The sequence below is a fragment of the Prionailurus bengalensis genome, chromosome B4 (genome assembly GCF_016509475.1).
Source record: "Prionailurus bengalensis isolate Pbe53 chromosome B4, Fcat_Pben_1.1_paternal_pri, whole genome shotgun sequence".
NCBI classification, from domain to species: Eukaryota; Metazoa; Chordata; class Mammalia; order Carnivora; family Felidae; genus Prionailurus; species Prionailurus bengalensis.
This window is the reverse complement of record NC_057358.1, coordinates 75,494,723-75,518,668: the sequence shown is the minus strand read 5'-3', so window position 1 is coordinate 75,518,668 and position 23,946 is coordinate 75,494,723. Positions and strand designations below refer to the sequence as shown.

Here is a 23,946-nt window from a genome sequence, read left to right as displayed (position 1 = left end):
TTTCAAATATTTATCTTCAGTCAAAGAATATTTCCTTTCTCTGAGTTCTGTATGCCTGGGTAGCAAGGCATTGATTACCACCTGCATTGCCTAGAGCTTAGCAGATACCAGAACTTTTTCTTGGAAGACTGGTATACTCAGCCAGGATAGTAAATTCAAAATGGAGTCATTAATCCAAGGGATCAAATAGAGAACCAAACACAGGTCAGAGAAACAGGCAAGAGGGTTCTGGGAGAAATAATTTTGGCTGTTTAAAAGATTATATAATGACTACATTAATTGAAAAAATGCTTATTCTATTAAAAGAAACAAGTCTGTGATATCAGAAGTTTGAAATCATACATTTTTAAAATGTTATAACCTGAAACAAGTCACTTAAATCTTCCTGAACCTCAGTTTTTCTGTAGTAAAATGTCGCTAATGCTAACTGTAGGTAGTAGATGGCAGAGAAGGGCCTGAAATGGAAGGAAATACTTCTGAGAACGAATTAGAATCAAACTGAGTGAGAACAGCCACGTCTAAAATGGTGAAACTCAAAATATTATAAAAGACAAAGGATCTAAATCGATACCAATTTAATTAAGGCAAATTGAGTGTTTTAGAAAAGCAAGAATACAGTTTACTAGAATGGAAAGAATTGTGGAATTAGATTTGATTTAAAAACCTACACTTATAAGCAGTGTAGTGTAGGGCAAACTTACTTAATCTCCCCGAGCCCGTTTCTTTATTGTAGGGTGTTGTGAGCACTTATTTGACAAATATTTATTGACTACTAGGGCCAGGACTGCACTAAGTAAGTGCTATGGACACAAAGATGAAGAAGGCATTGTCCTTGCCCTCAATTTTAATATAATAAACACTATGATAACATCTAATCAATGTTTTCTATGTTCCTATGATCCAGGTACTATTACAAAGGCTTTTAACTAATTATAGCTTCATTTAATCCTTCTCACAACCTGTAGGTACTATTATTACCATTTCCATTTATACGAGAGGCACAAAGAGGCTAAGTATCTTGCCCGTGCGTTCAGCTGGAGTATATCTCGACGGAGGACAAGGACTTACAAACTTGTGCGTGTGTTATGTGGAGGTGGAAGCTTTCCACAATGAAGGAGTTTTAGTTCCTTCGTCCACCAAATGAGGACTGAAGTACTACTATCTCTTGGTAGTGATATTGGGCCTTTTAAATGAAGAGTCAATAGTGCGCCTGGAACATAGCAATCACTAAATTAAAAAAAAAAAAAAATTGAGAGGGAGGAAGGGCAGAGAGAGGGACAGAGGATGGAAGTCGGCTCTGTGCTGAGAGAGCCCCACCCAAGGCTTGAACTCCCGAACTGTGAGATCATGCATGACCTGAGCTGAAGTCCGAAGCTTAACTGAGCCACCCAGGCGCCCCATAATCGCTAAATTCATTAACACTATTCATTTCATTTCATTCCCATATGTTGAATCACTGTGGCAAGGGATAGGAATTTTTTCAAGGCTTTGGATAAATGTTGTAAAGCGGCTTTGTAAATGGGTAGTTTACACTGTTACCAACAACGTAACAGCTTTCTTGTTGCTTTATATTACGATATATGATAGGGTCACTCTCTTTGATTACTTTCTTCAGTTTTCGACAGTCTCACCTGTTTTCTGTCAAGTTCAGAATCGGCACCATTTTTATACCTCCACCCCCACCACAAACGAAATTCTCTGAAGAACCACCGAGGGGCGCGTGGGCGGGCGCCTACGCCCGCCACAACACTTACCCCGCCACCTCTTCCACCACGCTAAGGCTAAACCCAGATCTCGCGGGAGGAGATGAGGTTTCAAACGAGAACTTCTAACCCCACCCTACCTCCCAGGGGTCACATGACTGGCGCCTGCGTCCTAGACTCAAGGTCTTTCCTGGTTGCCTACTGGCTGTTAATTCGGCTACAGGCTGTCGTGAGGTCCATTCCGGAAGTAGACCCCTTATCTAGTCCTTCTTTGCGGAAGCCTGTCACAACCTAGCCGTCCATCCTCCAGCGGAAATTCGTCACGTCGCGGTTGCCCCCGCACAGCGGATGTGTGTCGCCGCTTAGGTGACGCTGGGAAGTGCTGCAGCCTCCGTCGCTGCCTTCTGGTTGAAGCACTATGGAGGGAGAGAGGAAGAACAACAACAAACGGTGGTATTTTACTCGAGAACAGCTGGAAAACAGCCCGTCCCGTCGTTTTGGCCTGGACCCAGATAAAGAACTTTCTTCTCGCCAGCAGGCGGCCAATCTGCTCCAGGACATGGGACAACGTCTTAACGTGTATCCTTGCGGCCTAGGCCTCCGGCCTTGGAGTCAGACCCGCCTAGCTCGGGCGTCCAGGCCTCAGGCTATGTCAGGGACGGAAGAGGGAGGCAGGGGCTGACTGTCTAGGTGGTAGAACCTGCGTTGGGGCAGCCTCAAATTCAGTGTTTGCGCGAGGGAAGCGAAGCGGAGTTAATTTCCCGCTCGCTCACCAGTGCCATCAGCCTTGCTGGGAATTCGTATCCTTCGCAGTTTTGTGTTTTAACCAGCCTTTCCTAGTCCCTTTTCGTTGTGTTGTGGTCTCTTGGTCTGGTGACTTTCAGATTGTACTTTTCCGCTATGCCCTAAGGTTTTGGTAGAGGTTTCACTGTTGATGGCTGCCTCTTGAACTTAGTGTTTAAAGAGAGTTTTGAGAAATTCAAGACCTGAAGGGCTTATAAAGAAAGGGTGACCTAGAATTAATGCCCCAGCTTAGGTTCAAAATCCGTTCCTCCCAATTACTAGCTGTTTAGGAAACTTGTCAAATTCTTGGTTTTCTCGTCTGTAAAATGGAGTGTTACCCTTTGCATGTAGTTTCTGTGCCCAACACAATGCGTGGTATTTAGATTTTCAAATGGTAGCTACTGTTAAAACTATAGAATTTCAGAGGAAAGAAGGATGTCAGTTTCTGTTCGTAAGGATACAGACCCAAGGATCTAATGTTTTAAAAAAGCATTTAAATAAATAAGCACTTACAAATGTTGGGTTTTTAAATTACTCAGAGTTCTAATGTGTATTTTCTTTGCATTTCAAAGATCAGGTAACTTAATGACTTATTTCACTTGAAGTATTTTTGTTAGAAAATATACTCATTTTGTAACAGATAAAGCGTATATAGTTGTAAAGTCTGAGAGTGGAAAATTATTTCTGGGTGGATTAAGTGTTTTGGGTTAAGTGTGTTTCTGAGTGGATTGTGTTGCTGGCTGTAATGTTTGTGTCTTAAAGTTGTGCTCCTCTCAAAAGAAGTGTCCTCTTTGTTGCAGATACCCAATTTGTTTCCTAAGCATCAGTTCAGTACTGAGTTAAGCTTTTTTTTGTTTTAAATTCTGTTTCCGTACATCTAATCCTTTTTTATATGTGTGTTGTTGTTAAGGTTGTTGCCGTCATGGGATGACGACCTTTTCTCTGAATAACAACCCACATTGTCTGAGGGCTTTAGAAGTAAAGGCATTTAAGTTTTTTTCTTGTCAGTGAATGAATATAAAATCATTCCATAGTGTTTCTGGTCCAAGGGATCACCATATGGAAAGGCTTATTAGTTGCCAGAGACAAGTGGGAGTGGAAAGTTAATTTCTAGAGGTCAGAAGGTGAGGAGATAGTGGAGACATACCTAGGGCCCGGATCACGGAAGGTGTAATGTTGTAAGTCATGTGAAGAGATACCCTGAGCTAATGGATCACCACTGCAAGATTTTCAGGAGGCAAGTGACTGGTTTAGGTCTTACGTAAATTTTTTATATCCTTCTTGAGCCCCACGTGCTAAGAAGCTTGCTTGTGTATCAATTTAGCGTATTGTTATATTGAATATCTGTTGTATGTATGTAAGGTATTATGTTAGGTGTCAATTGGTGGTTAATAACTTGGTGAAAGAAAACATTTTGCTCTTTAATTTGGAAAATTATGTATGATTTTCCTTTAGAAGCATGTATTGTGCATGGCTGCATGGTCCTTTTGGAAGGATATACAGGTTGTATTTTCGGGAATCGTGCTGCCAGTCTGTTTTGGGGCCTTAACGAACATTTTAGCTCACAATTGACTATCAACACTGCTATAGTATACATGCACCGATTCTACATGATTCAGTCCTTTACACAGTTCCATCGAAATGTAAGTATTTTGTTGTATGTGTAATCCTTTCGTGATTGATTCCAACATGTGTGTGTGTTTGTGATCTTTGTTGGTGAACTGGGATTTCAATGGGATCATTATGTGCCACACTGAATCCAATTCTTCCAATTTTCCTGCTTAGGTAGTTATTTGGTAGGCTTAGTGTATCCTTAGAATAGGTGGATTCTCTATAAAAAGATTATTGAACACTTAAACTTAGCATTTTGGGGATGGGAGAGGAGCATTAAAGGGGAAACAATGCTTAATTTAAGTGTAATTTTTGAAATACTAAATAATAATATAGTCACAGGAAAACAGGTGAACATAAATGATTCAGTGACCAGTTGGGAAGGGAAGGCACATTATGTGATGACTGGGGGGTGACTTTTAAGACAGGAAAAAGAAAATAATAGTAATAAAGGGATTTTTTTTTTCTGGACAGAATTGTAAATAGTGCTATTTTCAGTTTTGATACCTGAAATGGTCCTATTTAACATTATTATAAGTGACTTGGAAGCGAGTGCATAGTGATTTCCCGGTTGCAGGTAAGACTATATTTGTTTAATAAAATCACAAGGTAATAGGGTTAAACCTGATGAATACTTCGTATGGATTTGTGAGTCGAATATTTCATCTTTTTTTTATTTTTTTTTAAAAATTTTTTTTTTTTTACGTTTATTTATTTTTAAGACAGAGAGAGGCAGAGCATGAACGGGGGAGGGTCAGAGAGAGAGAGGGAGACACAGAATCGGAAGCAGGCTCCAGGCTCTGGGCCATCATCAGCCCAGAGCCCGACGCGGGGCTCGAACTCACGACCGTGAGATCGTGACCTGAGCTGAAGTCGGACGCTTAACCGACTGAGCCACCCAGGCGCCCCTCATCTTTTTTTTAAAGAAAGGTTATGTTTTGTGGAAAAGTTTTCAAGACTTGTCCTTAGGATGATAGCTTTGACCTCTTTTTTTTTTTTAATGCCATAGAAAGAGAATCTGTGAAGCTAGATATTGCTCCTGTAAGATATTGGCATACTCACAGGAAACCCTTTGGATCTGTGGATTAAGTGTTCCGAATTTTTGCCAATTATCCAGTCAGCTTGGTTTTGTCCTATCAGTAGACCTTTTACCTGCAACCATGCCCTACCTCTGATTGCAAGGAGCAAACTAAGACAGAGAAAAGCATTTATTGAGGGTATCTGATAGTTCTAGAATAGAAGGCAGTGTGGATAAAGAATGAAATTTGAAGACAAAGTCCATAGCTGTCTTGCCAATTCTAAAAGTTTTCTAAATGTCTTCTCTTTTATTGTGGTAAAGTATATTTTTTCCTTATTTCCTATGTATTATACGCTTAGCAAGGACAGAGACTCACTTTTCTGTATATCCTCCAAGGCACCTTCAGTAAATTTGAATATGATTTGATAATTATTCAATATAGAGAGACTCTAGTGGATGGCGTGACCTTTCCCAAAATCCAGTGACTTTAAATTTGGGATTGTTGTTTCTCTCTAGAGAGTTGATTTTAGGCACATTTGAAAATTAACAGATCAAAAATATCACCCTTTAATATCTTAATTTTTAAGAGTTTACTTGTGATAAGTTGAAATTCAAATTATAAATCACATCATACATTATTGTAGCATTGATATTTGTCCAGTCAAGCTGCCGTGCATTTTTCATGGTACTATTTTTTTTTTTTTACCATTACAAAGGTAATAAATACTTATGGTAAAAATTAATATAGAAATGTATAATGTAGGGGTGCCTGGGTGACTCAGTTGGTTAAGGGTCTGACTCTTGATTTCAGGTCATGGTCTCACAGTTCATGAGATCAAGCCCCACATTGGGCTCACTGCTGGCAGTGTAGAGTCTGTTGGGATTCTCTCTCCCTGCCTCTTCCCCACTCGCACACTCTCCTTCTCTCTTAAAGTAAATGAATAAACTTAAAAAAAAAGTAGGAAAGAAAGACATGTATAATGTGGAAAGTGAAAGCTCCTTTGTAATCCCACCCTCCGGAGGTAACCACTGATAAATGTTTTGTCATTTTGGGTCTTGGACATTTTTTTATAAATATACTAGTATTTATTTATTTCTAGTAAAAAAAATCATTTCTTACTATACTCTTAAGCGAGTTGCTTTTATCAGTTAACAGTATATTCTATCTTTTTGTATTGGTTTTTCATGACAGTTGACTTTTGAACAGGGTGGGGATGGGGCACTGACCCCCCCCACATAGTCAAAAATCCACATATAACTTTTGATTCCCCAAACACTTGACTACTAATAGCCTGCTGTTGACCAGAAGCCTTACCAATAACACAGTCAACACATAGTTTTCTTTTTGCGTTATATATACCATACCCTTACAATAAAATATGCTGGAGAAAAGAAAATACTAAAATCATGAGGAAGAGAAAATACATTTACAGTACTGGACTATATTTATAGAAAAAAACCCACATATAAGTGGACCCACACAGTTCAAACCCGTGGGGTTTTTTTGTTTGTTTTTTTGTTTGTTTGGTTTTTTTTTTAGTTTTTTTTTAATGTTTGTTTATTTTTGAGAAAGAGACAGAGTGTGAATGGGGGAGGGGCAGAGAGAGGCGGAGACATAGAATCTGAAACAGGCTCCAGGCTCTGAGCACAGAGCCTGACACAGGGCTCGAACTCATAAACTGGGAGATCATGACCTGAGCCGAAGTCAGATGCTTAACCCATTGGGCCACCCAGGTGCCCCAAACCCCAAATGTGCCCCAAATGTGTTTTTGAGGGTCAACTATACTTTAAATGGTCACGTAGTATTTATTTGTGTAGTTACTATAATTTATTTCAGCTCCCTATTGGTAGATACTTGGGTTGTTTCTAGTTTATTAATTACAAATAGTGTTACATAAAATTGGTACATATATAGTATGTGACTTATGTGATTGTTCTAATATAAATTCCTATAGGTGAAATTGCTGTGTCCAGGAGACTGCATTTGAAAAATTTTTATGTCAGTTTGCCCTACTGAGATAATATCAGTATACATTGTTTCATTGTGTCAGTTTGCCCTACTGAAAGATTATGTCAGTATGCATTGTTTATAGCACTGTAAGAGAGGATCCTTTTCTCTGCTTCATCACAAATAACTTCTATTCATTACATCAGAACTTCTATTCGTTACATCAGGAAATACCAAGTTTTAACTACTTGTTGAGCACTTGGGATACAGTGGTGAACAAGTTAGAGGTAGTCCTAAATTATTTTCTTAATTTACATTTCTTCAGTTAGTGAAGTTGAGTTTCTTACACCTATTGGTCATTGTTCTTATGAAATTGAAGAATTGACTAAAAATTGTTGATTCCCTTTGTCCCGCTTTTATCCTGATTTCCTAATTTATATGAGCTCTTATGTGTTAGAGCTGTATTTCACATGTTGTGGGTACTTTTCTCATTTTTCAGTGTTTTGGAGCCTAGAGCTCTTGCTTTTTAAACATTTGTTTTTTAAAAAAATGTATTGAACAGTAAAGCATAAAAATCTGAAGTGTGCAACTTGATTAATTTTTGCATTATTGTATTTTGCATCACTTATATCAAGATAAAATATATTTCAAACACCCTGGAAGATAGAGAGGTTGCCTTTCAATGGAAATAAGTTTTATTTCTTTAGTGAACATGATTGAATGATTTATTTTTACTTAAATTCTGGCATTGCATTACTCTCTTTTTGAGAAGAAATTTAACCTCATGAATTGAATTTCTATATGTATTATTTTAAATATTTTCAAATGGGGGAATATAAAATTAGTGGTGACCAACTTGGTATGTGTGTTTATGTTGTATTTCATATATTGTAAAATGTGGGTGTTGTATTTTGATAACTAACTGATTTGATTATGTGTATTTTATTCTGATTAGCTAATCCGTAAGGGGTCAAGCTTAGTGGTTAAGAGGATGGGCTCTGGAGTCAGACCTGTCTAGATTTGGATTTTTGTTGCACTGCTTACTAGTTCTATGGCTTTGGGTAAGTTACATAGGCCTCAGTTTTTTCATCTCTTTGGAGTCAGTAACAGTGCCTGTCTCAGAGTATTAATAAGATTTAAATGAATTAATTTACAAAATGCCTGTACATAGCAAACAAATATTAAGTGGCATTTTTATTATTTTTTTAATTTTTATTTTTTTTAATGTTTTTTAATGTTTATTCATTTTTGAGGGACAGAGACAGAGTGTGAGCAGGGGGAGGAGCAGAGAGCGGGGGAGACACAGAATTGGAAGCAGGCTCCAGGCGCTGAGCTGTCAGCATGGAGCCTGATGCGGGGCTGGAACTCACTGACTGCGAGATCGTGATCTGAGCCGAAGTCGGATGCTTAACCGACTGAGCCACCCAGGCGCCCCAGCGTTTTTATTCTTTTAAAATGTAGGAGCACCTGGGTGGCTCAGTCGGTTAAGCGTCCGACTTAGGCTCAGGTCATGATCTCACGGTTCATGGGTTTGAGCCCCGCATCAGGCTCTGCGCTGGCAGTGCGGAGCCTGCTTGGGATTCTCACTCTCTCCTCTTGCTCAGCCCTTCTCCCACCCACTCTTTCTCTCTTTCAAATAAATAAACTTAAATAAAACAAAATGGAGAAAATCTTAAACTCTTACCTGGTCTAAGAATCCTCTTAGAAACTGCCTTTAATGGGAAAATGTTTTGATAAACTGGCTTGGTAAGTGATTCCATGAGGAACAATGAGTATTTACATGGTTGACTGCACAAAAGTTAGATTAAAATTTATCTCTTGTAGTCACTTCATTATTATCTTGCCTTCTTAGTTATTGTTAGTATACTATGTTTTAGTTTCTGCCTTTCAAATACATTTTTAGCTCTTTGAAGGCAAAGTTGTAGGCTTAGAATCTTAGTATTGTCATTAAGTAGTTCTTTTCCATTTTTTCAAATCAGTTATAAAGTCCTGTTAATTTTTATAGTGTTAACTGTTTTTATGTCTCTATTGGTGCGCAGTCATCATCATAAAATTAAAAGAAGACAGAGTAAAGGAGGAAATGATGATATTCTTACACTGTTTGGAGATAACCCTGTTACCATTTTAGGATTTTTTTTTTTTCCTGCGTGCAAATACATACATTTAGTGAAACCCTATTAATTTTCTAAAATCATGCCTGTGTTTTTTTTCCCCTCATTTGTATTGCTAGTTCCTACTCTAAACTTTATTTTTTAATACCTGGATTATTAATTTTTTTTTTAATTACCTTTTAATGCATTTCATTCTTTCTTCCTTTTGGTCCCTCCTGGGACCAAAGATATCTTTCTAAATGTTTCCTAAACTATACATTTTTTTTCCTAAAATCTTTAGTGTCACTCTTTTGTGTGTTGTTTTTTTAATGTTCATTTTATTTATTTTTGAGAGAGAGAGAAAGCGTGCGCACATGCATGTGAAGGGGGCGGGACAGAGAGAGAGAGAGAGACTGAGAATTCCAAGCAGGCTCCCCACTGCCAGCGCAGAGCCCGACACTGGACTTGATGCCACAAACCATGAGATCATGACCTGAGCCTGAAATTGGACCTTAACCAACTGAACCATCCAGGCGCCCCTAGTGTCACTCTCTTGTTAAAGATCTTTTGTGTTCCACATCCTGTTATCTGTGTCACCTACTCAGTTTAGTGTGCTTCCTGCTCTGATTCCCCACATCTTGTTCATGACAATTTTCCTCTGGTTCTGCTTTGCTTATCCTAAGGTCTAGGAATGTATGTATATGGAGCTTGCTGCATACAAATATGGCTCCATACAAATATGAAGGAAATATGCAGTAAATATGAAGGAAGAGAATTGTTACTGTGAATTGAATTTGTGGATAAAAATCTCTTCTAGCAAAGTAGCAGATAGCAGGGATACAAATAAGTATTAGAATGCTTGTCAGTTCTACTCAGTAAAGTGGACATTTAAGTTGTGTAAAAAATTATTTATTGTATTTCTTTGACTCCTGCCTCTTGCCATTTCCATCTTTGATTCATTGAAGTATTCTTGTTAAAATTCAAAAGAATTCTTCCTGAGGTTTTCTAGATCACTACCAGGCTACACTTATGTCCTATTGCTCTAATCTCTTATACTGTTTAGTGACTGAATTTGTTGTCTACTTGTGTGTTGGCTTGAGATTCTTTCCCTCCCTAAGTGCTTTCTTTGTATAGCCTCTTGAATGTAATAATATTCTTTGAATTCCCTTGAGATTTGTGCTCCCTCATATGTAAGTGTACTTGAGATAATTCACATAAAATACAATTTATCCTTTAAAGTGTACCATTAGCTGGTTTTAAAGTGTACAGTTAACACACAAAGGTGTGCAACCTTCACCATGATCTAATTCCACAACATTTATATCACCCCAGAAAGAAACTTCTTAAGCATTAGTGATCACTCCCATTCTTCTCTTCTTCTAGCTCCTGGCGACCACTAATTACTTTCAGTGTACTCCTTTAAAAAAAAGTATACAGAGGGCTATGATATAAACTTAAAGAAAGAATTTTATTTTAAATGAAAAGCCAACTATTTACACCTAGTAGTTTCTTGCATTAGGTAGGTAGTTTGTTGAAGGATTGGTTTTCAGGAGTGGATGCGAATTAATGGGTAGGAGAGGGGAGGACATTTTAAGTAGAAGAAAAGGCATTAACAAGAAGTGATGAAGTTGAGGCAGGCAAAGAACTTGGTTTGAGACTTAGTTCTTTTTTAGATCTCCTTCGATCTAGAAATAAATAACGATTTATTTTCTCTCCATCCAGTCTGTGGCTCCAGCGGCCTTATTTCTAGCAGCTAAAGTAGAGGAGCAACCAAAAAAATTGGAACACGTCATCAAGGTAGCACATACTTGTCTCCATCCACAGGAATCACTTCCTGATACTAGGAGTGAGGTAAGGGATTAATTACACATATCTGTTTTTCTTTATTTTGATGATAATTTAATTTTGTAACTTTGATTTGCTGAAGTCAAATGGGGGCTGTTAAACTTTCAGTGTTTTCCTTTACAAAAAATCAGAAACTTTATGGCAAAGTTAATTGTATACATTATAGTAAAATTGGAAAACACAGGAAAACAGAAAGAAAATATATTATTTAGATATAATTTGAACCACGGATATGTAGGTGAATCATTATTTCCAGCTGCTTTTCTATGAATAGCCACACACGTACATACTTTGTATGTCTTTTTCACTTATTATTATCCCAGATATTTTCTTTTTTTAATATATATTTTTTAAGTTTATTTATTTATTTTGAGAGAGTGAGAGATTGGGGCAGAGGGAGAGGGAGAAAGAGAATCCCAAGCAGGCTCTACACTGTCAGCATAAGGACTGGCATGAGGCTCAAACTTCCAAACCATGAGATCATGACCTGAACCGAAACAAGAGGTGGTCACTTAACTGACTGACCCACCCAGGTGCCCCCCAAATATTTTCCCATCTTATTCTCCATTTTCTTTAAGTGTTGAGATAATTTATTTCCTTATGTACATATATAATCATTCATTCTCTGCTAACATAATTTCCAACTTTTTACCAGTATAATATTGTGAATAATATTCTTACAAATATATTTTTGTTGTGAATTCTTAAAAAAATGAGTCCTGTTACTTTTTTTTTTTAACTTTTAAAGAAATTACAAAAGATTTATATGCTTGTTATGAAAGAACCCAAACATTTGGGGCGCCCGTGTGGCTCAGTTGGTTAAGCGACCGGCTTCCGCTCAGGTCATGACCTTGCAGTTCTTAATTCGAGCCCTTGCATCAGGCTCTCTGCTGTCACTGCAGAGCCTGCTTTGGATCTTCCGGCTCCCTGTCTCTGTGTCCCTCCCCTCATGGTGCACTTTCTCAAAAATAAACTTAAAAAAAAAAAAAAAAAAGAATCCAAACATTTAAGAATCATTTGAAGTAAAAGTTAAAGCTCATTTTCCTTCCTCTTAGCAAGATATTACTGATTATAATTCCAGTATATATTCTATCAGACCTTTGTCCTATGCATGTGCACATAGCTTTTTTTTACCCTCCATTTTTTAAAGAGGGGAAACTCTGTCCTGGCTTTAGTAGTCTGTTTGGGGTGTGGGGGGTGCCTGGGTGGCCAGATGGTTGAGTGTCCAACTCTTGGTTTTGGCTCAGGTTATGATCTCACAGTTTGTGAGTTCAAGCCCTGTGTTGGGCTCTGCACTGGCAGCACGGAACCTACCTAGAAACTTCTCTCTTCTTCTTTCCCTGCCCCTCCCCTGCTTGTGTGCTCTCTCTAGAGTGTGCTCTCTCGCTTTCTCAAAATAAACTTAAAAAAAGTCTTGTTGGAGAGTGATGAGTTGTGAGAAATTTTGAGGTCTGACCATTTGTAAGTATTTAAACTATGGGTTTCTGTTACTAGATTACTTCTGTCTCTTACAATGGATGCATGAGTCATCCTTTATCAAATAAATTTGCGTGTTTTGCTCATATTGGAGAAAGTAATTTTTGAGAGGGTTCTTTTTATTTTGATAATAGCCCCTAATTATGTGAATTGTTTTGCATAGCAGTGTCTTGACATCATTTTCTCTGGGTACAGCAGTAGCCCTTCTTGAAAGACTTATATTGCCCTGGACATTTTTTTTTTTTTTTTTTTTTTTTGGCTTTAGACTAGTAAATGACACTGGTCCATAGAACTAACCAAATAAAACAAAATTTTATTTTAACAAAGTAAAACAAAAAATAATTCTCACTTTTTTCCCTTGAAAGTGTATTTATATAACTTCTCACCTGAGTTTTTTTTTTTTTTTTAATTTTTTTAATGTTTATTTATTTTTGAGAGACAGAGAGAGACTGCATATGAGCAGGGGAGGGGCGGAGGGGCAGAGAGGGAGAGGGAGGCACAGAATCCAAAGCCGGTTCCAGGCTCTGAGCTGTCAGCACAGAGCCCAATGTGGGGCTCAAACTCAGGAACCGTGAGATCATGACCTGAGCCAAAATCAGACGCTTAACTGACTAAACCATCCAGGTGCCCCTCACCTGAGTTTCTATTCCTCATGAGATGATGAATCCTTTTTTTCTTTTCTTTTTTTTTTTTGTAAGTATAATTTATTGTCAAATTGGTTTCCATACAACACCCAGTGCTTTCATGAGATGATGAATCTTAGGAGAAGATATTTTCTTCACTGTATGGAGAGGAGAACTGGCATAGTTTAAGTCCTTACTGGACTTCCTCAGGATCATAAAGTGGAAAGTTCACTATGGTATATAGATCTAACTCCTCCCTCAGTCTCATTTTCCTAGAGGTCTAGACCATTCTTTCCAATAGAAATATAATGGGAGTCATGTGTAATTAAAAATTTTTGACATTTCATTGAATTTGATTTAAAATCTTCATTAAAAAAATGGAATATTCATTTAAAAGAAGAAATTTTAATGATTTTATATAATTTAACACCAAATATATCAGCATAAAATCAATATTAAAATGTTATTAATGAGGTAATTTGCATCATTTTTTAAAATTAAGTCTTCAAAATTTGGTGTATATTCTATTACACATTTAAATTTAGCTACATTTTAAGTGCTCAGTAGCCATGTGTGGATAGTGGCTATAGTATTGGCTGGTACAAATATGAGAGAGTTTTTTTCTGTTTATTCCCTTTTCCTTTGAACTCTTCTTATAATTTTTAGAAATCTACCTCAAAGGTTTATCAGTAGTCAAATGTTTGATATTGCCTATAGTACTATAGGAAGGGTCTACAGATGTATTTTGGTGATGTTGAAAAAGATGTATTTTTAATTATCTATGTCTGCATCACAAATATTATTCTTGAAAGTGAGCCAAATCTCTGGTGCCTTTTCTGTAGCTAGTTATCAATAAAGTGTTATATCTCAGTATACCACTTGTTTTCTTCTTTTAAGAGGAGAATTTGTGCTGAATAGATACAAGGATTCTATTTTAGTTCCTACTCTACCTCCTAACTCCATTCCTGCCTTTTGTTGCTTTAGTTTCCCTGGAAGGGGTGTTAGAATTGTTTACACTTCGTATATTGTGCCTTTTTGGGGAATAATTTATCTGTCTTCTCACCTGCAGGCTTACCTGCAACAAGTTCAAGATCTGGTGATATTAGAAAGCATAATTCTGCAGACTTTAGGTAAGTTATTATTTTTCTTTAAAATAATATTTTAAAATTTGCAAAATAGGAAACAGGAAGAAAATTTCTACTGAAGGTTTTTGCAAATTATAGAGGTTATAGAGTGTGGAGAGTGCAGGTATAGCCAACCTATGGAGTAGCAGTTAGCAGGGTGTTTAAATTTTGGGTTCATGATTTGCTTTTTAAGGTTGGTCAATTTTTTAAAAAAGTTTTTTTAAATGTTTATTTTTGAGAGAGACACATACATACACTGAGTGTGAGTGGGGGAGGGACAGAGAGAGAGGGAGACACAGATTCTGAAGCAGGCTCCAGGCTCTGAGCTGTCAGCAGGGCTCGGAACTCATGAACTGTGAGGTCATGACCTGAGCTGAAGTCCAATGCTTAACCAAATGAGCCACCCAGGCGCCCCCAGTTTTTAACTCTCTGATAAATAATGGCAGAAACTAAAGAACTTTTTCCTTTACAGATTTTTATGATGTTTGTCATTATACTTATTTTATTACTATTATTATTATTATATATATTTTTAATTTTATTTTTTATTTTTTAAAATTTACATCCAAATTAGCATATAGTGAAACAGTGATTTCAGGAGTAGATTCTTTAATGGCCCTTACCCATTTAGCCCTTCCCCCCTCCTGCAAGCCCTCCAGTAACCCTCATTTTGTTCTCCATATTTATGAGTCTTTTCTGTTTTGTCCCCCTCCCTGTTTTTATATTAATTTTGTTTCCCTTCCCTTAGGTTCATCTGTTTTGTCTCTTAAAGTCCTCATATGAGTGAAGTCATATGATTTTTGTCTTTCTCTGACTAATTTCACTTAGCATAATACCCTCCAGTTCCATCCATGTAGTTGCAAATGGCAGGATTTCATTCTTTTTGATTGCTGAGTAATACTCCATTGTATATATATATACCACGTTTTCTTTATCCATTCATCCATCAGTGGACATTTGGGCTCTTTCCACACTTTGGCTATTGTTGATAGTGCTGCTGTAAACATGGGGGTGCATGCGTCCCTTCGAAACAGCACACCTGTATCCTGTGGATAAATGCCTAGTAGTGCAATTGCTGGGTCATAGGGTAGTTCTATTTTTAGTTTTTTGAGGAACCTCCATACTATTTTCCAGAGTGGCTGCACCAGCTTGCATTCCCATGTTTGTCATTATATTCAGATAATAGCATTTATTTTTAAAATTGGTGGTCAGTGTTTAGCAAAGTGGAGGTGGAGAAATTCAAGCTATCATGGTTGATCGGCAATACTGATAATGCTATTATCTATTACTGTTTTTATCAGAGACACTGCCTTTAAAAGCTTACCAAATATGGAAACAAAGATTTTTTTTCTTAGTTCTTTTGGGCTATTTTTCTCTTCTCTGGGAAGGGAAGATTTCCTGAGTTGTGTTGGAAAGTTACTGGTATAGCTGTATTTTATTGCATGTCTGTACACACAGTTCTGCAAAGCTTATCTCTGAAGTTACTTTATGTTAATTAGCTTTTTACTTTAAATTACCTTCAAAGTAACATATTTTAGGGGACAATGATATTTTTCTGGTGGAATAAATTTTTATTAATGTTTTAATGTGAAAGCCACTAAGATTTAATTTGCCTGAGTCATCCATTTAGAATAATTTACATCATGTAAATTTCTCAGAATTTTTTAATTGTATCTAGAAAATTTTATTTACATATGCAAAAGAAAAGAAACTTACTAAAATTTTTTTATAGACCAATTTCTCCTTAAGTATTTTTGGTAAAGACCATTTGGGGTTAAATAAATGATTACCACTTATTATTATAAGTTAGAATGTTGAAAAGGAACAAAACTGAGATAAAAGTAGTAGTTTTTTAAAATTTATTTTTATTTTATTAAAATTTTTTTTAAAGGAGTGGTTTTTTTTTTGGTTCGTTTGTTTATTTTGAGAGAAAGAGAGCATGAGCAGGGGAGGGGCAGAGACAGAGGGAGACGGAGGATCCTAAGCAGGCCCCACACTGTCAGCGCAGAGCCCAACGTGGGGCTCCAACTGTGAGATCATGACCCAAGCCAAGACGCTTAACTGACTGAGCCACCCAGGTGCCCCAAGAGGAATAGGTTTTAAAATGTTTTCTCAAGGTTAAGCTTTAGAAGTTACTACTTGAATGACTGTTTATTCTAACCTTATATTCTATTGTCCCTAGAAAAAGTGTTTTCTATTTAGAGATTATTGGTTCGTCAGGAGTCTTAAAAGTGCATTAGCTTTATTACTTAGCTCAAAATATAAGTGTCATTGAAGATCATATGTCTTAGAGAAGAGCATGCTGTGTATGTTGTGTGACCCTCTTAGCCTCTGAACAGCACTTTTGGGAGAGGAAAATGAGAGAGGCCTTTAATGATGACTCAGAAGTATAAAATGACTCTAGTATCTTTAGCTTTTAACTAGTTATCTTATTTTTTTAAAAGGATTTGAACTAACAATTGATCATCCACATACACATGTGGTAAAGTGCACTCAACTGGTTCGAGGTAAGGAATCCCAGCTTGAAACGGTTGTCTAAAGTTGTTTTACCATTTAATGGCTATGATTTATTTATGGTGGACAGATATATAACAGCTAATTTAGCTAGAAGTTAAATTGAAAGGACTACCTGGTTTAAATCAAAATGAGTGTTTCTAACTTGGGATTTTATTTTATTAAAAAAATTTTTTTAATGTTTATATTTGGGAGAGAGAGAGTGTGAGCGAGCACAAGTGGGGGAGGGGCAGAGAGAGAGGGAGACAAAGAATCTGAAGCAGGCTCCAGGCTCTGAGCTGTCAGCACAGAGCCCAATGCAGGGCTCGAACTCAGGAACCATGAGATTATGACCTGAGTTGAAGTCAGATACTTAACTGACTGAGCCACCCAGGCACCCCTCTAACTTGGGATTTTAAAGTTGAGTTGGTGGGACTCAAACCCACCAATGGTGGGATCATGACCTGAGCTGAAGTCAGACGCTTAACTGACTGAGTCACCCAGGTGCCCCGAGGATTTTTTTTTTTTTTAATGTTTATTTTTGAGAGAGAACGAGAAAGAACATGTGTGTGGGAGAGGGGCAGAGAGAAAGGGAGACAGAGAATCTGAAGCAGGCTCTGTGCTGTCAGTGCAGAGCCTGATTTGGGGCTTGAACTCACAAACGATAAGGTCATGACTTGAACCCAAGTTGGATGCTTAACCCACTGAGTTACCTAGGTGCCCTGGGTTCTTAAAATTTTTAAGAACAGTTAAAGAGAATTAGTCTCTTGAGGATGTTTCTCAGAGCCTGGAGCAGATTTTATAAAGTCAAATCATGAGTATCTAATAGCAGTTTAAGGTTATCTTGGGAGTGGTGATCTTAATTTGATTTTAGGGTTGATTGTCCTAGGCCACTCAGAGGATCATGTAGAGTTTATTTGACTTATTTCTATGATTGACAAACCCTTGGCAGGACTTCCTTTTTTTTTTTTCTAATTTAAGCTAGTAGCTATAATTGCATGAAACCTTGTTCCTTTTACTTAGTTTAATAGTAGTAGCAATATCTAGACACTTGTGCATTGGAGTGCCTTTTCATTTTGTAGATGAAACTAACAATTGGCTTTATTTTATATTTTGCTAATGTGTGCTTCATCTGTAAATTCCCAAAGTTTTCCCAACTTCTTGTGCAGCGTTGGTGGTATAGTGGTGAGCATAGCTGCCTTCCAAAGTTTCCCCAAGTTCTTTATATTTTGAAAGCATAAGAAGGTTTATTTTGAACAAGGATAAGGTTATAAACAGAGGTAGATACATGCTAATATTGAAAAGACTAAGCTTTATTTTACCCAGAGAAGTTTTTTGGGGAAAGAGGGATGTGTCATTGTTTTTTTTTTCCCCCCTTGATTATGATATATCAGTAATTCATGTTATTTGATGATTTGGGGTATGAATCACAGGATACTCCATTAAAAACCTTTTTTTTTTTTTTTTTAAAGCACAAATCACTTTTACCAAATATATCAAGGTATTCTGGGTTCTGATCTTGCCTCCAAATTAGTTCATCTTCCAGTTCAGTATTTCTCAGTGAACTCTTGCATCAGAATTTCTGGGTTACCTATTAAAAATGCTTGTATCCTTCTCCAGACATACTGAGTCACACTGTAGGGAGGATGTCCAGGAATTGCATTTTAAACAAGTACCCCAAATATTTGGTGTGTAGAAAGCTTGAGTTCCTAGGTCTGGAAGCAGCATAGTTATTGTAATCACAAAAACTAATGTGTCACTTTTGGTATAATGTTAAATAGCAGGTGATCAAGGACCCTGTCTGCCTTATTCGTTATGATATTCTCTACGTGGAAATATTAAATGTTCACTAAATAATTGTTGAGAATGAAAGGAACTAATAATTTTTCCCTCCTCTCCCCCCCCCCCCTTTTTTTTTTTAGCAAGCAAGGACTTAGCACAGACTTCTTACTTCATGGCAACCAACAGGTTTATATTTTAATATTTTTCCCTTATATTTTGGGATAGGACTTTATTTGGGTTGGAATTGTCACCTTTTGAGGGGTACGTGGAAAGGTATCAGGTCTGGCACTTAGTAAACTAGAACCCAAAGACCCGGGATGGATCTTTGATAACAATGTGATAACAGACAATTCTCTGGTAAATGTTGATTTTTCTATACAGTTTTCATACTGTACCTTAAATTTCCATGCTATTTAACTTGCTAAGGTAATATAATTGTGTAGTACTGATTGTTTGGTAGCCTACTCAATTCTGCATGTCTTACCTTTCTTTAAAATATCCAAGAGCATAGTTCTGTAAGTTTAGGTAAACTTGGGGTTCATTGACAGTGACTGAGAATCTAATTTGGAGGATTCTGCAATAATTATGATAATGAAAAGACTTCCTTTTTCTTCCTCCATTCCAGATAAATGGGCATATATATGTGTAAAGAGTTATAATAATTTTCTTTTTCTTGCTTTAAAATAATTAATATATAACTTGTATTACCAAATTATTTGCTCATTCTCATCTCTAATTGATTGTTCATGGAAACCAAAGATAACTTCTATTGATGCTGGGACTAAGAAGTTCACTTTTATAGCCTGATAGGAGACATTTTTGAAGTAAACCATCAATCAGCCACATTCACAATTAAGAGAGTGATTGTCTATTCGTTATTATAAGTGGACCAGACCTGTGATTGGCAAGAGACAAGATAATTTTAAGGGGGTTTTAAGTATTTGGTTTAGGGGTTACACATAGCCAAAATCTTACAATTTTCCTTAAGTTCTAAGCTTCTTCTCAGAAGAAGCTTATTTTAATAGATTCTTATTTTAAATAACAGAGTTCCTTGTCTGTTTGGTTTTGGTCCTGGTCCTGGTCCTTCGTCAGTATGTGGATTGAGTGATGTGTAGCCAAAAAGTTTAGAAATGTTACCTGAGTGGGCAGGTGGGTTAATGGAAAGTCATGTTGAGTGCTGGATCAGAGCACTGGATATTTCTTGCCCTTTTTACTCCCCAGTGTTTTTTGTTTTTTGTTTTTAACTTTTTTTTTTCTTTTTAAATAATGGAGAGTTTTAACTTTGGGTTCAGAATTGAGAGCTCATGACACTCTCTTGTTTCCTTCCCTCTGATGTCAGCCTGCATTTGACCACATTTAGCCTGCAGTACACACCTCCTGTGGTGGCCTGTGTCTGCATTCATCTGGCTTGCAAGTGGTCCAACTGGGAGATCCCAGTCTCAACTGATGGGAAGCACTGGTGGGAGTATGTTGACGCCACTGTGACCTTGGAACTTTTAGATGGTAAGTTTTAGAGTAAGGGACCTTTGAAAGCACTTGCTCTTGATCTGTCACATATCTGGCCCAAAGTGACTTGATTCAGAAGAAAATAGTTAGTTGAGGTTATTCTTGGTTTTTACTTGTGCTTTAAGTTTTTCTCAAATGTTCTATTTCATTTGTAGAACTGACACATGAATTTCTACAGATTCTGGAGAAAACTCCCAACAGGCTCAAACGAATTCGGAATTGGAGGGTAAGAATTTTTGCTGTCAGCTTGCGGTACAAAACTATTTTTTTTTCTTTTGACTGCACAGTGAATATAGCAGAATTGGATATGTACCCCATGTTTGGAATTTTCCTTTTCTTAGTTACATACTGATAGCTTCATAGCTTGGATACTGGCCCAGAAGTCCATGGTGGTAGGTAATAGCAGAATTTGTTTTGTGTTGTGCAACTCCTGTGATATAGTCAGTTAGCAACATTGGTTGAGTGTTTTCTGTGTGGAGACTTTTGGGAAAAGTATGGCTTCTCTGAGTCATAAAGTGTTGACTTCTGGTACAGGAAAGATGGAGTTGCAGGGTTAGAGCTGGTATCATGCTGTCTTTGACATTATTTGCTTTTTAAGTTTGTTTGTTTTTTAATGTTTATTTATTTTTGAGAGAGAGACAGAGCATGAGCAGGGAGGGGTAAAGAGAGAGGGAGACACAGAGTATGAAGCAGGCTCCAGGCTCTGAGCTGTCAGCACAGAGCCCAATGGATGTGGGGCTCGAATTCATGAACTGTGAGATCATGACCTGAGCCAAAGTTGGACACTTAACCAACTGAGCCACCCAGGCACCCTGACATTATTTGCTTTTTAAATGGATTTTAGAACTTTGTTTTTATTTAGATTGCAGGCTAAAGTTGTATTTCAAATATTTTTCAAAGTTTTACTTATGCATAATGGAATCTTTTTTCCCCCTAGTGTCAGATAGAAAGTTTGTTTTAAAATGTTCCCTGCATTCTCAGAAATCCAGATTGATAAACTTAATTCCATTCTTCTGAGCTCAGTGAATTGTAGAAAATGAGTTTGCCTAGGATTCAAAGGAGGCTTATGAGTACATAGGTCACCATGGTAATCACATCACATCTCACCAATATTTCTGGAATTTGCTTTTGGACTAACTGCTGTCCTATGCAGTCATAAGGCATAGACGTTCACAAATGGATTTTAGATATGCACAGATTCATTTTTTTAATTGCCTGTAGCATTGGTATAGATTAATGTAACTTTTTTGGCAGGTGATAGAACACCTAACGAGATTGACCCCTTTAGCAGATTTTCGCATATACAGTACTATATTGTTAAACTACAGATATTATGTTGTATAGTGGGTCTCTAGGACTTACCTTGTATAACTGGCACTTTGTACCCTTTGACTAACATGTCCTTGTTTTCCTCCTCCCCCCCAGGCCACTATCTGTTTTGTCTATATGAGTTTAACTATTTTAGATTTCTCCTATAAGTGAGATCATGCAGTGTTTTTGTCTTCCTGTGTCTAGCATATTTCACAGCAAAAGGCCTTCCAGGTTCATTCATATTATGGCAGATGGCTGGATTTCCATCTTTTTTTCTTTTTAATTTTGGTAAAATACATATAACATTAAAGTTACCATCTTAACTATTTTTTTTAAATTATTTTAATGTTTCATTTATTTTTGAGGGAGAAAGAGAGAGAGACAGAGACAGAGACAGAGACAGAGACAGCACGAGCAGGGGAGGGACAGAGAGAGGGAGACCCAGAATCTGAAGACAGGCTCCAGACTCTGAGCTAGCTGTCAGCACAGAGGCCGATGTGGGGCTTGAACTCACGAACCATGAAATCATGACTTGAGCCAAAGTCAGACGCTTAACTGACTGAGCCCCCAGGGGACCCCATCTTAACTATTTTTAAGTGTATAGCTCAGTAGTATTAAATATATTCATATCGTTGTGCACCCATCATTACCGTTCACCTCCATAATTCTTTTCATTTATCTTGTAAAACTGGAACTTTATACCCATTAAATAACTACCTATTCCCCCTCCCCCAACTCCAGCCATTGACAACTACAATTATGCTCTCTGTCTTTATGATTTGACTACTGTAAGGACCTCATAGAAGTGGAATCATACAGTATTTATCTTTTTTTTAATGTTTATTTCTGAGAGAGAGAGAGAGAGAGAGAGAGAGAGAGAGAATGAGTGGGGGAGGGGCAGAAAGAGAGAGGGAGACACAGAATCTGAAGCAGGCTCCAGGTTCCAAGCTGTCAGCACAGGCCCTGACGCGGGGCTCGAACTCACAAACCGTGAGACCATGACCTGAGCTGAAGTCAGTCGCTCAACTGACTGAGCCACCCAGGCACCCACAGTATTTATCTTTTTGTGGCTTATTTCATTGAGCATAATGTTCTCAAGGCTCATCCATGTTGTAGCTTACTGAGTTTTGTTTCTTTTAAAAGGCTGAGTTATATTCCATTGTGTGTATGTACCACATTTTCCTTAACTATTCATCTGTTGATGGACACTTTGGTGGCTTCCATATTTTAGCTATTGTAAATAATGCTGCTGTGAACATGTACAAGTATTTCTTCAAGACTTTGCTTTTGATTCTTTTGGTTATGTACCCAGAAGTGGAATTGCTGTTTTTAATTTAAAAAAAAATTTTTTTTTTTAACGTTTATTTATTTTTTTGGGGACAGAGAGAGACAGAGCATGAACGGGGGAGGGGCAGAGAGAGAGGGAGACACAGAATCGGAAACAGGCTCCAGGCTCTGAGCCATCAGCCCAGAGCCTGACGCGGGGCTCGAACTCACGGACCGCGAGATCGTGACCTGGTTGAAGTCGGACGCTTAACCGACTGCACCACCCAGGCGCCCCTGCTGTTTTTAATTTTAATTTTTTGAAGTGATTCTTAAATTTTTTTAATTAGAAAAATAAAAAAAAATTTTGAAGTTCAGATTGTTCTTTTTGTTATCTGTGCCATTGATGTTATATCCAGGAAGTTGCCAAATCCACTGTTGTGAAGCTTTTGTTCTGTGTTTTCTTCTAAGAGTTTTAAGTTCTGTATCCATTTTTGAGTTAATTTTGTAGGTAGTATTAGGCAAGGGTACAGTTTCATTTTTTTGCATGTAGATATCTAGTATTCCTAGCACTGTTTATTGAAATGACTATCCTGTAGCCCCTGGATGGCTCAGTTGGTTAAGAGTCTGACTTTGGCTCAGGTCATGATCTCGTGATTCGTGGGTTTGAGCCCTGCATTGGGCTCTGCTGACAGGTCAGAGCCTGGAGCCTGCTTTGGATTCTGTCCCTCTCTGTCCCTCCCCTGCTCATGCTCTGTCTCTCTCTCAAAATAAACATTAAAAAAAAAAAAAAGACTATCCTTTTGCCGTTAAATGGTCTTGGCACCTTTGGCAGAAATCATTTGGCCATATATTGCATGGATTTATTTCTGGGCTTTCTATTCTGTTCATTTGTCTGTATGTCTCTTTATGCCAGTACCACAGTGTATTACTGTACAGTGATTACTGTAGCTTTGTAGTAAGTTTTGAAATCAGGAAGTGTGAATTCTCCAGTTTTGTTACTCATTTTCAAATTGTTTTAGCTATTTGGGGTCTTTAGAGATCCCATATGAATTTTAGGGTAGCCTTTTCTATTTTGCCAAAAAACATTGGGATTTTGGTGGGGATTGCATTGAATTTGTAAATTACTTAGAGTAATAATATTCACATTTTAACAATATTAAATCTTTGAATCTAGAACATGGGATGAGTTTTCATTTGTGTCTTAATTTCTTTCAACAGTGTTTTGCAGTTTTAATTGTACAAGTTTTTCACTTCCTTGGTTATGTTAGTCATTCGGGTTTTTTTTTTTTTTGATGCTATTGTAAATAGAATTATTTCATTATTTCCTTTACAGATTCTTCATGTACAGAAATGCAACTGAATTTTAT

The 23,946-nt window shown here is 37.3% G+C and overlaps 1 protein-coding gene across 2 annotated transcripts in view; it reads left to right on the top strand.

The window, feature by feature from the left end:
- Positions 1-425: 425 nt before the first annotated feature.
- Positions 426-23,946, top strand: part of CCNT1 (cyclin T1) — a 34,916-nt gene continuing 11,395 nt past the window's right edge. Inside the window, exons 1-8 of one of the 2 annotated variants that reach the window (XM_043561756.1) lie at positions 426-2,282; positions 4,048-4,129; positions 10,876-11,004; positions 14,167-14,227; positions 16,666-16,728; positions 18,637-18,682; positions 19,836-19,999; positions 20,158-20,228. In XM_043561756.1, coding sequence (XP_043417691.1) covers positions 2,122-2,282; positions 4,048-4,129; positions 10,876-11,004; positions 14,167-14,227; positions 16,666-16,728; positions 18,637-18,682; positions 19,836-19,999; positions 20,158-20,228 — 777 coding nt within the window. In that variant the 5' untranslated portion in view covers positions 426-2,121. The remainder of the gene's footprint in view (positions 2,283-4,047; positions 4,130-10,875; positions 11,005-14,166; positions 14,228-16,665; positions 16,729-18,636; positions 18,683-19,835; positions 20,000-20,157; positions 20,229-23,946) is intronic. The other variant, XR_006294411.1, reaches the window with a different exon arrangement.